General features: G+C 42.1%; 1 protein-coding gene across 1 annotated transcript in view; it reads left to right on the top strand.

Moving 5' to 3' along the window:
* VEPH1 (ventricular zone expressed PH domain containing 1) overlaps positions 1–14093 on the top strand; it is a 223796-nt gene that overhangs the window by 60385 nt on the left and 149318 nt on the right. The window contains exon 6 of the mRNA XM_034997824.1: positions 12328–12537. Coding sequence (XP_034853715.1) covers positions 12328–12537 — 210 coding nt within the window. The remainder of the gene's footprint in view (positions 1–12327; positions 12538–14093) is intronic.

The raw sequence follows: 14093 nt of genomic DNA, 5'->3' as shown, positions 1-14093 counted from the left end.
TCTTCCCACCCCACCAACATCCAAACAAAAGTCCTGATACTCTCTGTTTAGGACACACAATGTACCCCTGGTGCTTCTGCTGACCCCTAAAGATATTCAGATAGAGTCTAAAGACTGACAGGAGGGAGAAAGTAGAAATGGATTATGGAAGGTACCCAAACATGTGCACAAGTGAAGATTAAAGGTCAACCCAAGGTTTTATCAATTATGATTGCAACTCTGTTTCATTTCCTGAGTGAACATTAAGGTGAATAATGGAACACTTGAAGTCAACATTCAAATTGTTCAAAGAAAAGCAGGCAAGAATGGTCATATGCATGACTAACCACAATAGGCTACAAATGCCTGGTGGTAAGGAACGATTTCTTCTTTTCTTCTGTATCCCAGACCTTGGCATAGTATCTGATAGCACTCAGTAAACATTCACGAAACCAAACAGAATAAAATAGGGTGATAAATATTCTGCGGATGGTATAAACAGAAGGAGGGGCAATGATTTCTGCCTTAGGGAGAAATACGTAACATGAAGATTCACAATGGGAGTGGCATCAAGGCTAACCTTGAAGAATGGGAGTTTTGGTCCAGGTGGAACAGAGGGGCAAAGGGCCTTGAGGAGATGGGGACAGGGCTGGGAGTCCTGGACATTGGAGCATAGACTTGGGCCCTATCCCTAGAGACTTCCAATTCAGTAGCTCTGGGAAGGGGCCCTGGATTCTGCCCTTTTCCAAGTTCTCAGGTGATGCTTTTCCTGCTGCTTCAGACCACACTTTGAGTAGCTAGGTAGGAGGTTGCGATGAGGACTGGGGACATCTATGTTACCTGGTGTGCATTTTTGCTTTTGCTCTTAGAGCAATATATTGTCATTATTTTTGCATGACTGTCTTTCCCAGTGCACTCTAAACTCCTTGAGGGACCTGTGTCTGCATATTTACATGCACTCCCTAGCATAGTGCTGCCCACACAGTAGGATTTCAGTAAAAAGTTGTTGAATTCAGAAATGAATAAATGACCAGAAGAGACCAGATTGGAGACCATGGAGAACCAAGGAAAAGATGTTGCAGTCTCCAAAGGGTGTAAAGTGCCTCAACAGGATCAAGATCTAGAGAAGTAAAGGAGCCTGGAGAGGGGAACTGAACTTAGATTTGGCAACTGGGGACTCCCTAGGGCATTGCCTGGGTGGGTGGGGTGAGGAGTGGTGATCATCTATTATGGATTGTGTGTGGAGGGAAGGTTAGGAACTGACTGCACGAGTGTAGAAGTTTAGAGGAAGTAAGGAGAACTAAAATAAATCCTTTGGAATGCCTTGATCTTTCCCAATTACTTCTGCTAACCACATACAAATTGAACCTCACAACTATTGACCCTTTTCACTAGTGGGGCATTTGGGTCTTTTTATTTAACTGTGCTCAAAATCCCAATACATTCATAAAGGAGGGGAAGCAAAAGCATGTAGTAGGAGCTGCCAGATCCTAGGCCCTCAATGAATGTTGGTTAAGGTACCAAGATGCACTGGACTCCTGGCTTGGGTTGGAGATTGGCAAGGCTTCAAGGAGGACAGTTTTGCTTTTAGCCATTTTAGCTTGTTCTGAAGTTGTTTATTTAAATTCCTAGCTCTTGAATCTCCACATTTCTCATTTTCTTCATCCATAATATAAGCATAATCACCTTTCTGATATGCCTTGCAAAGATTTTGTGATGTCTAAATCATGTAAAAATATGTAAAAATAAACCAATCTATGCCTAAAAATTAAAAATAAAATAAAATAAAACCCAGGAACAATGAAGAGATTGAAGATGTGGAACAAAGTACTAGCTGGAATCAGGAGCTAGAGAAAGTGAGAATGAATACCAGAGCGTAAGTGGAAGAATCCATTTGGGAAAGAATTAAGGACAGAAAGTTAGAGCAAGACCATAGTAGAGTTTGGGCAAGGAGTAGAGTTGGGGGAATCACTGGATCACCCAAGCGGAGGCTCGGAGTGAAGGGCACAGAAGGGGTGAGGTACTTGTTTCCCGTCCCCGCTGAAACAAATGACCATAAACTTGGTTTAAGACAGCACAATTTATTATCCTCCAGTTCTCGAGATCAGAAGTCCCAAATGGGTCAGCAGGGCTGCACTCCTTCTGGAGGCACTGGGGAGAAATCTGTTTCCTTGCCCTTGTCCAGCTTCTGGAGGCTGTCTGCCCCGCTCAGCTCCTGTCCTGCCTCCCTCTGACCTCTGCTTTTCTCATCACATCTCTGACTCTGAGCCTCCCCCCACCCTTCTAAGGGCCCATGTAATCACCTTGGTGTCACCCAGATGATCCAGGACTATCTCTCCATCTCAAGACCTTAACTTAATTATACCTGCAAAGTCCCTTTTGCCACGCAAGGCAACATCATCATGGGTTCTGGGGATTAGGGTATATATACATCTTTGGGGAGTCATTATTCTGCCTACCACAGATAGAGCCTGGGGACCAGATGATATGGGGGATAGGGAGGGGTGACCAAAAGGCCAAACTTGGTTTCATAAAGGAGGCAGCTGGCATGCCATTTTATCTGCAGCCTGTAAGCAAGAGCAAAACATAGTTTTTGGAAAGGCAGGTTCAATAAAAATTCAAGGGGAATCTAGGGAGAGTAAATTAATTCAATTAATTTCCCATGGGCTAAGGCTGGACATAAAGGTAAATGAAACCAACAGGAGGCTCACTTATAGGAAGGGGGAGGGAAAAGACTTGGGGGTCTCCCCACCTAAAAAGATGGAGTCCAAGAGTGAGGGTGGCACCACGTGTGGCATTCAAAGAGGTCCCATCAGACACCTGGTTACAGCCCCTCTGTGGCTGAGAGACTCAGGAAAGGACATTCATAATCAGGCCCCTGACCACTGTCTGTTCTCACAGGGTCTCTTTAACTCCTTGAACTCCTTTAACACCTTGAACAATTATACGGTCCTAAACACCATAGATGGACACTCTTCTCTCAGTGCACTGAGTTTTTATACATATATGCTATGTTCTTCACCTAGAATGTTCTTCCCTCACCACTACCACCCTTCCTGCGCTGACTATTCCTAGTCCTTAGACAGCTACTTAGATATCAGTTTCTTGGCAGGAATCTTCTCTGACTCCTTCCTTCCCCGCCATCTCTGCCATAGCAAATTTCACATTGTAATGAATCTGTCTCTACTGGTCTCTCTCTCTGGGCCACCTTGGCTGTGATGCAAATGCTGGAGACGTGAAGACCACCTTGTTCACCACTGTGTCCCTGATGCCTTGCATAATATCTGGCACACAGAAGTCACTTCATGGATATTTCTTAGTATTAGTGCCTAATTTTGCAGAGGACTTTCTCATTCATAAAGGACTTCTTTTTTTTAGCATCTAATCCTACCAATTTAATTTACTCTTACCAATAACTCTAAGATGCGTTATTTTTTTCTCTGTTTTTCACCACTCAAAATGGGTATTCTGGGAGGTTAACTTGCCTATCACACAGGTAGTAAGAAGTAGGTGACAAGTCCAGGACTCTGACTCCCAACCCCCTTCTCTCTCCTCGGCCTGGGGAAATAAGCAAGCAGCCAGGCATACCTTGTTTTATTGTGCTTCACTTCACTGCGCTTTGCAGATATTGTGTTTTTTACAAATTAAAGGTTTGTGGCCACCCTGCATCAAGCAATACTATGGACACTGTTTTCCCAATAGCATTTGCTTACTTTGTGTCTCTGTGTCACATTTTCATAATTCTCGCAGTAATTCGAACATTTTCATTATTATTATATTTGTTATGGTGATCCATGATCAGTGATCTTTAATGATACTACTGTAATTGTTTTGGGGTACCCCAAACTGCACCTATATAAGATGGCAAACTTAATAGGTAAGTGTGTGTGTTTTGGCTGCCCCATCGATCCTCCATTCCCCATCTGTCTCCCTCTCCCAGGGCCCCCCTATTCCCTGAGACACAACACAATTGACATTAGACCACCTTAGAACCCTAGAAAAACCTCCAAGAGTTCAAGTGAAAGGAGGAAAAGTAACTCTCTCGCTTTAAATAAAAAACTAGACTTGATTAAGCTTAGTGAGGAAGGCATGTCAAAATCCGAGATGGGTCAAAAGTTAGGCCTCTTGTGCCAAATATTGGCCTCTTAGCTAAGTTATAAATGTAAAGGAAAAGTTCTTGAAGAAAATTAAAAGTGCTACTCCATTGAACACATGAGTGATAAGAAAGCAAAACAGCTTTATTGCTGTTGTGGAGAAAGTGTGAGTGGTCTGGATAAGTGATCAAACCAGCCTGACATTTTCTTAAGCCAAAGCCTAATCCAGATCAAAGCTCTAAACTCTCTTCAGTTCTTCAAAAGATGAAAGAGGTGAGGAGCTGCAGAAGAAAAGTTTGATGTTGAAGCTGTAGCAAGTTATGCAGAAGATCATGCTAAGAAAATTCATGAAGGTGACTACACTAAACAACAGATTTTCAGTGTTAATAAAACAGCCTTCTCTTAGAAGAAGATGCCATCTAGAAATTTCATTGCTAGAGAAGAGAAATCAATGCTTGGCTTTAAAACTTCAAAGGACAGGCTTCTTTTTTGTTAGGGGTTGATGCAACCGGTGACTTTAAGTTAAAGCCAATGCTCACTGACCATTTTGAAAATCCTAGAGCCCTTAGGAATTATGCTGAATCCACTCTGCCTGTGTTCTAGAAATGGAAGAACAAAGCCTTGTTGACAGCACATCTGTTCACAACATGGTTTACTAAATATTTTAAGCCCACTGTTGAGACTTACAGCTCAGAAAAAGTGAGAGAGAGCAGGAGAGAGAGAGAGATTCCTTTCAAAATATGACTGCTCATTGACAATTCACCTGGTCACCCAAGAGCTCTGATGGACATGTACAGTGAAATTAATGTTTTCATGCCTGCTAACACAACATCCATCCTGCAGCCAATGGATCAATGAGTGATTTGAACTTTGAAGTATTACTTAAGAAATACATTTCATAAGACTGTAGCTGCCAGAGATAGTGATTCCTCTGATGGCTCTGGGCAAAGTAAACTGAAAATCTTCTGGAAAGGAGTTACCATTCTAGACATCAGTAAGAACATTCATGGTTCATGGGGAGAGGTCAAAATATCAACATGAACGAGTTTGGAAGAAGTTGATTCCAATCTTTGTGGATGACTTTGAGGGGACCACAACTTCACTGGAGGAAGTAACTGCAGATACGGCAGAAATAGCATGAGAACTAGAATTAAAAGTGGAACCTGAAGTTGGGACTGAATTGCTACAACTTCATGATAAAATTTTAAGGTATGAAGACTTGCTTCTTTTGGAGGAGTGAAAAAAGTGGTTTCTTGAGCTGGAATCTACTCCCAGTGAAGACATTGTGGAGATTGTTGAAATGATAACAAAGGATTTAGAATCTTACATAAACTTAGTTGATAAAGCAGCAGCAGGGTTGGAGAGGATTGACTCCAATTTTGAAAGCAGTTCTACTGTGGGTAAAATGCTATCAAATAGTATTGCCTGCTACAGAGAAATCATTTGTGAAAGGAAGAGTCCATCAATGTGGCAGATTTCATTGCTGTCTTATTTTAAGATATTGCCACAGGACCCCAACCTTCAGCAGCCATCATCCTGATCAGTCAGTAGCCATCAACATAAAGACAAGACCCTCTGCCAGCAAAAAGATTAGAACTCATTGAAAGCTCAGATGATGGTTAGCATTTTTTAACAATAATGTATTTTAGCTAAGGCATATACATTTTTTAGACATAATGCTATTGCACACTTAATAGACTACAGTAGAGTATAAACATAACTTTTATATGCACTGGGAAACCAAAAAAGTCATTTGAAACTCTTTATTGTGCTGTTCACTTCAATGTGGTGGTCTGGAACCTCTCCAAGTTACTCCTATAGTGTTCCCAGCTGGTTACAGGAAGCAGAGGAGGGTAAACAAGGGGCACTAATAGTGGTTGAACTAATGTCAAGTTCCGGACACTGTGTAGGTGTTTTACAACATTATCTCACTTATTCTCCACAACAATCTTTCCTTTGGTAAACAGAAAAGTCAAAGTTTGGAGGGGTAACAACTGTGGTGGTACAAAGGAGTGACAGTGAAGTGGCTTTTCACACCCTCTTCGTCTTTACCAGCCCCTCCAATTTTCATACGGGCAATGTCTGTGTCTCCCACTGGTCATTACAGTCACATTGCCCTCCCTAAGACTGCCACTTACAGAAAATCTGGGATGTCACTGGTTAGGTAACTTTCCTAAAGTCATACAGATAAGGCTGGGCTACATCACAAACCCAGTCTAATTCTAGCCATTGAGACTTTTGGCCTCAATGCCCTGAAAAATTGAGGCTGTAAGGCTGTGGATTGTGAAGCAGATGGGGGTTCCAAAGGGCACAATAGACAATGGCAGTCAGAAAGGAGAGCTAGATAGGAGAAGTAGGAATGGGGAGGACTGAATGAGGAGGAGAGAGTGAAAGAATTGTGGGTGCTGAGTGTGGATCCCAGAATGAAGAAGCAAGGGTTTAAGAAACAGCCATGGTGATGTGAATGGACCCTACCTGTGCCAGGGCCCTAGTGGGGGAAGAAGTTATAGTAGGGGAACAACCCAAATCTTTGTTTCCCATCAGCACTCCCCATCATGTTAAAGCAGGCCCGCACCTGCCTCCTATGGCTTATCACGCAGCTCTTTGTGAGCTCACACTTGATTACTGAGGTGTGCAGGCCGTGAGCCAGAGAAATGCTGGATTCACCTTCTCTCTCTCACGTTCCTTAATTAGACAGTGGGCAAAAAGGAAGCAGGGCAGGGGTGGGGGTGGATGTTGTGGCTGACCAGGCAGGTGGGTCCCCTTCCTCCATCACTGCCCTCTGGGTATCCCTCTTTCAGGAAACCATCCTTCCTAGCTGGAGGGAGGCAGTTCCTGGCTAGTGATTCAGGCTGGAACCTCCAGAGAATCCTCAGGGTCCATTTATAGGAAAAGGCTGGGTGGTCAATTTTCCAAGTGGCCTTTTGGGGCTAAGTCTGTATTCTTGGCTGCCATAAACCATGCTGTAATCTAGCCAACAAAAGAAACAGAATTTAGTAATTCATAAGAGCCCATCTGTTATTATCCCCAGGACTTGGGCCTCTAGCCCCAACCATACAGGAATGAGTGGCAGAAAATAGCAGTGTCAGCCCTCTGTTGGTTAATGTCCAAACCCAGAGGAACTGCTTTTGTGGTCTGGTCCCTAGAGGAGAGAGTCATTTTCTTGGATTTTCTCTCAACAGCTTAGACCATTCCTATTCACATACCTAATCCTACAGCACCTAACCCAGCATCATCTGGCTGACAATACTCAGAGGTCACTTTTGGTATTTATTTAAAATAAGAAGCCATTTGCAGAACATTAAGAAGATGGAGTGGTGGAATATATAGACTGTTCTACAATGGTCTCTGGAGCAGACGCATGGCTTTAAGAATATATATTTTGGGGGCACCTGGGTGGCTCAGATGGTTAAGCGTCTGCCTTCGGCTCAGGTCATGATCCCAGGGTCCTGGGATTGAGCCCCGCATTGGGCTCCCTGCTCAGCTGGGGGCCTGCTTCTCCCCCTTCCTCTGCTTCTCCCCCTGCTCATATTCTCTCTCTATCTCTGTGTCTCGAATGAATAAATAAAAAAATTTTTTAAAAAAGAATATATATTTTGTCAGTATGGTAGGAGTAATTAGCAAATGAAGAGTGACAGTTATTACAGAATTTTGGAGATTAATAGATTGTTAATGCTGGCCAAATTAATTAGAAGGGAAATTGAGCCTGAGGACTAATTTAAGAGGGAGTACATAACCACACATGTACACACATGTGCACATACACAATAGCTCTAACTTTTATTCTATGCATAAGAATTGAAATGTCATTTGCTGCCAATTAAGTTATGGTTCTATGTGTTCAGAGGCCCTACCCTCAAGGTCCCCATGGCCTGGGGTGATGAGATGCATCGACAAAACTTCAGGTCAATGACAAGATGCTAAGCCTGTCAGCATAATGCTTTGGGAGCACAAAAAAGGCAGTGATTAATTCTGCTCTGGAAGGAGTGGAGAAGCCAGAGATAGGTGCCTTCCCTGGGCTATTTACTTTAGAAGATCCTGGTCTGGCCCCCATCTCCGTGTTCCCCCAGTTTCCATGCATTCCTTCACCTACTAAATGTAGTCCAGGTAACTGGAACCTTGGAATCTTTTCCTGTGTATCTCCTTCCTGCTCCCAGGGCTTCAACAGGCCTGGTCCCTGGATCTGTTCTCCCAAGGACAGGCCATGCTGACAGTGTGACCCCACAGGCCTGAAGGGTATCCCAGATGAGCTTGCATATGTGGGCTGGGCTATTCACATACATGCATGCGCGATTCCTTGCAGGGCAAAGCCAGGGGCAGAAAGAGAAAAGAGGGGCAAGAAATGGGGTCTAGGGGTCATTTCTCTCTGTTCCCTCTATACAGGCCCAAAATTCCAAATTCAAAGCAGGCCTCCTAGATTGTTATAAAGGTGTATGTGTCAGGCAGAGGCATAGTTGCTGAGTATTTTAGTGTGTGGTGTGGCGACCTTTATTTGTCCTCTAGCTCCTGGTCCTGCATGTGTTAGAGTGGGCTATGGGGAAGGCCTCCCAGCAGTAGAGCCATTTGAGATGGGCTCTGAAAGCATCAGAGTTCTCTCTGTGTTCAAGCCAACTGTGGGTGATTGGTGGCATGTCTCTGGGTCAGAGTTCATGGTGGAAGAGGCAGCAGGTATGGCCGTCAGTGAATGCCATGGCATTGGGATTCCAGCCAGAGGCCATGAGAAATCTTTGAAGTCTTGACGTGATTATAATGGGGCTTTAGGACAATGACAGCAGAATAGAGGAAGAGAGACTTGAGGCCAGGAGGCCAGTTGGGAAGCTCTTCCAGAGGTCTGTGCCACGAGGCTTATGGCCTGAATAAAGGCCATGTCTGCTTGCTCTCCGCCCGCCATGGGTGCTGTCTTAGTGGCTACTCTGCTCTCAGTGATGACACGGCTTCCTCTGAGAGATGAAGCAGCTCCCAATGAAGCAACATGAAAGAGAGCAGCCTAAGGAAATGCCCTGTGTTTAGCAAATAAAATTCCTTCTTATCCAAGAATAATTTATCTAAAGTGCAAAGCACCACTTGCCTTTCATGTGTGTGATAAACTTCAAGAAATATCTATCCTTTCTGCCCCATCATAATAAGCTTTGGGCTATCAGGAAATTGCAAAATAATCAACTTTTGTTTAATTGGGAAAATTACTTTGTTTATACTATTCAAGGCTTCTCTTTGCTTCTATGGATTCAACTCTGCCTAAGCATATATATTCGCCTTGCGCCAGCTAGCTTGCTTGCTTGCTTGCTTGCTTGTTTTTTTTCTTTTGTCTTTTCCTTTATGGGACATGGATACAATATTCTTTTGCATGGCTTGGGATGTATGGCTGGAGTTTAAATAAAATTGGCATGACTGGAAGCACATGTCATAGAGACCTTCATGTTCCAGGAATAGGACATGAAGAGTAAGGACTAGGAAATGGAATTTTATAGAATGGGGCAGGAAATGTGTAAGCATTTTCCATTCCTAAAAGACCAGGTTAGGTATGCTGCCCTGACCCAGAGCAGCTGGCTGACACTTCTGCTTTATGTGCCAGGGATCTCTTGTGGTTTCTCCTGAAGGACATACAACCACTCCCAAATGCACAGGAAGCATTTATGGAACTGTTCATTCATATGTGCCCTATATCGGAAACTAGCCATGGCCCTTCCTTCACAAGTACTGGATATGAATATCAAGTTTAAATTTATATGTAGGATAATTTTAGTCATCTCAAAATGTCTTTTTTACGTCCCTATTATCTTGTATATGACATGTGACAATATGTACGTTTAAACATTATGTACAACTATTCAACACTATGGGGAGGAGTGTAGAGGTTATTCAAATGCTACCCTGTAAAATCATCTAGACTTGTCTTCCTTTGATTTGTTCCTTAAATATTTATTGACTCATCTTCTGGCCAGGCTCTGTGCTAGGCTTTGGGTATACAATGGAGTACAAATTAGAATTGAGTCTTGACCTTGTAGAGTTTTTAATCCAGCCTGCAAAACAGACATCTAGACCAGCAATATGAAGAAAGCATGAGAAGGGTTTGCTGGGAGACATTTAGGGTATGATAGGGGCCTCAGCCAGGACATTGGACTGAGTGGGGAGAGAAGGGAGTAGAGGAAGGTTTTTAAAGGAAACAGCAGCTAATCTGAGGCCTCAAGAATGAGGAGTGTCCAGCAAAATAGGGGCAGTAAGAATTGTAGGCAGAGTGGATCACATGAGTAAAATACTAGATGCAAGAGAAAACTTAGCAGGTCCACAATTTTTTTTTTAAAAATCAACAAGGTTGAATATGATATGTGATAGAATCTGGATGGGGAGGGTAGGATAAGTAAGATAAGTCTAGAAAGATGGATAGGACGAACCATGAGAGACGATGGACTCTGAAAAACAAACAGGGTTCTAGAGGGGAGGGGGGTGGGAGGATGGGTTAGCCTGGTGGTGGGTATTGAAGAGGGTACATTCTGCATGGAGCACTGGGTGTTATGCACAAACAATGAATCATGGAACACTTCATCTAAAACTAATGATGTAATGTATGGGGATTAACATAAGAATAAAAAAAAAAAAAGGAAAGATGGATAGGAGTCCATTCAGAAAAGGTATGTTAAACCTCTATCTGGAGAGCAATGGCAAATTAGTGAAGTATGTTAAGCAGAGGAAGGGTCACCATCGTGGCCACAAAGCAGAAAAGGAACTGAATGGACGAGATTGAAGGCAGAGAGAATAATTAGAAAGCTGTTGGCATAATGCAAGTTTGGGATGATGGGATCAGTGGTCTCAGCTTAGATGTGCCTGCTGAGAGAGTACTTCCCTGACCCCAGCCTAAACTAGGGCCCCAGGACAGTCTCTCACAGTACCTTGTATTTCCCCGGTATGGCATTTATTAGAATTTATGATTATACATTTCCTTTGTAATTATTTGTTTTACCAAATGTCTCCTTTACTAGACAGTGAAGTATTCCACAAAGGCAGGAACCTGTCAGATTTATTAGCAGCTGTAACATTGGCACCAGAACACTCCCTTGCAAATAGGGAGGACTCGATAAATATTTGTGAATGAATGAGTTCTCGAAAAAATGAATGAAAATGAAGGGAAGTGGAGAGATCTGTGGGATACTTGAGAGGTGGAATCAATAAAACTTGGTGGTTGCTTGGATGAGGCTGCTGAAAAGGGAGAGACAGCAGTCAAGAGTGACTCCCAGATTTCTGGCTTGAGTAGCCAGGCAGATAATGGTGCCATTTATGGAGAAAAGGGATACTTAAGGCTAGAAAGGGAAGTGGGAGAAGTAGGTTTTTGGCAGGGGGTGGATTATAAATTTAGCAGGTTGAGCTGAGTATCAGATTCTCTTTTAATACTGGAAGCTACATTTCAGGTCGACCTTACCAAAAAAAGTAACAAACCAAAAGAGCAAACCAACATCAAAAAAGAAATCAGCAGAGTAGAACTATGGATGGGCAAATTGTTTTTACTTTATTGTTCAGTTTTCCATGGGTCATCCTTTCTAATTATTTTATTTTAGCAGACAAAACAATTCATTAACTTGTCAGTGTGCAACGTGTCTATGTATTAATATTAACAGTGACTTTATTCTACAAAAGGTCACATTTTCTCTAATATGAATTATTGTATCTTTGTATTCACAAAAGCATTCCAAGTCAAGAAAGCAACATTAGGGTATCAGGAATATGGTAGAAATTATTTTACATTGGTAATCTTTTTTATCTTAGTACATTTTTGTGATCAAAATGGAAAATTGAAGAAAATGTAAAAGCTCTTTCTTGCTTTCTTATTTTTATTATTAAATATTTCCAAGGCACACTTCTCCAACTTGAAGGCTTTCATTAAAGTCATCAAGGATCTTTGACATACTAATATCATATTGCCCTTTAGATTACAGCTCTCATGGTGGGTTAGAGGAAACGTAATATTCCTGGTGAGGACATAACACATCAAAACTTGATTTATGATTAGCGGTATCTAAAAATTTTTGTAAACTTTGCCCTTCAATAGCAGAGCACAGATGAAAAGAAACTGAATCCTCTGAAACTTTATTATAAATTTTAAATTCCAGACTTGGGGGATATGCTTGAGTTCCAGCAAGGGCAATAATCTCAGAATGTGTTGACTTTAGATTTCATGCAAAAAATATTAGATTGATTCTGATTTAATTAATTTTCCTCCTTGTTTCTCTTTCTTCTCTTCTCCTCTCTTTTCTTTTTGTAGGTGGCTCAGAAGTGTATTCCTTTCCTAATCGGGCATTTGAAAGACTCAACCCATAATGATGTCATCCTGAACATCCTCACAGAGATAGCAGGCTATGAACCTGTGGCTTTGAACAGTTTTCTTCCAATGCTGAAAGAGATTGGTGAGAGATTCCCCTACCTCATCGGACAAATGGCAAGAATCTATGGAGCTGTGGGGCATGTGGATGAAGTAAGTTTGGCTTTTTTCTCTCCATTTCCCTAAATTCCTTTGGTGCTTCATCCATTGGGGCTCTCTGACCTCCAAATTTGTCCTGGAACTTCTGCGTGCATGTGTCTGATGATTTTACATTGGGATTTAGGATTTTTATCTTTTCAAAATAAAAGCAAATATATAATTGATAAAAGGAAGCTTTTACTTTCACCCACTTACGTATAATGCAGTTTCCTATAAGACAAATATAAAATTGTACAACTCTTAAAAGGGAGTTCACAGTTCATCAAGTTCAACCCCTTGATTCTAAAAACTAGAAAAGTTGAGTGGCTTACCCAGACTCTGACTGGGTTAGTTGGTGGCCCAGCTGGAGTTAGATCTTTGCTATCCTTGGCACTCTTCAAAATTGTCTTAGAATGATCTTTGGTTCTGTTTTATTTTATTTCTGCTGAGATTTGCCAATGGCCTGGTGACTGGGAGGCGTCCTTCTGGTGGAAGGTGTTTCTCTAGCTTCCCAGAAGAAGGTGGGAGACCAGAGCTGCCAAGCAGTCTGTAACTGTCAACACGAGGGGGGGGATCTTGTAAAAGGATTACTTTGGTGTGGGCATGCTGCTTAATATAATCCCATTCTATCCACTGCTGTTGAGAATGTCTCACACCGGCCACGATCTGCCTTCTGGCAACACTTTGCCATGCCTGTCACCTTTACTGCCAGGAGAACCTGCTGGTGTGCCCAAGTGCTTTTAGAACAACTTCAGCTGACAGCTGTTTGACTGAATCTGCTGACCTTGCATTTTGTAGGTACCAAAAATTCAACCTCTGATGTGTGAGGCCCTGGAATCTTGAAAAAGTGAACTCTTCCTGCACGTTAATAATAGTTCTTTTAATCCCAAATACACTTATGATTCATTAATGTGTTATAATGCACACTGGAAGTGAATAAACTTCCCACAGAAAATGTAATCTGTTAAAAAAAAAAAAAACCATCAAAACACCGGCCACATACAATTATATCATTGAAGTTTACCTGAACTAAAGCTAACCTGATAGAGAGTGGCCTGTTAGGGTAACATTTGCATGGCTCTGGTTGGGTGCAGGGAGAAGGAGAGGGGATCCAAAGAGCCTAAGGAATAACTTATTTCAGAATTCAGAGTATCAAAATATTTGCACCTCACTCTCCCCCCAGTCTCTCATTTTCATGTGTCCATGAAGGCATCTATGTTTGAGGGAGAAAAATTTTTTCTGGTGGTTCTGACTCACCTCCCCAGCAAAGAACAATTCTAGATCAAATGCCTTCCAAATGTACCTAGATGTCAGGATTACATGGGGAGATTTTTAAATAATATAAGTTCATGAGACTCATAGAAAATCTATTAAATCAGAATCTCCAGGAAAGGGACCCAGGAATCTGGATTTGTAGGACCCTGTGCCAGGTAATTCTTTTTTTTTAGATATTTATTTATTTATTTATTTATTTATTTATTTATTTATTTATTTATTTGACAGAGAAAGAGAGACACAGCGAGAGAGGGAACACAAGCAGGGGGAGTGGGGGAGGGAGAAGCAGGCTTCCT

Source organism: Mirounga leonina, unplaced genomic scaffold, assembly GCF_011800145.1.
Source record: "Mirounga leonina isolate KUSES-001 unplaced genomic scaffold, KU_Mleo_1.0 Mir_115, whole genome shotgun sequence".
Classification (NCBI taxonomy): Eukaryota; Metazoa; Chordata; class Mammalia; order Carnivora; family Phocidae; genus Mirounga; species Mirounga leonina.
Note: the sequence above shows the minus strand (reverse complement) of the source record. Positions and strands in the feature narration are given on the sequence as shown.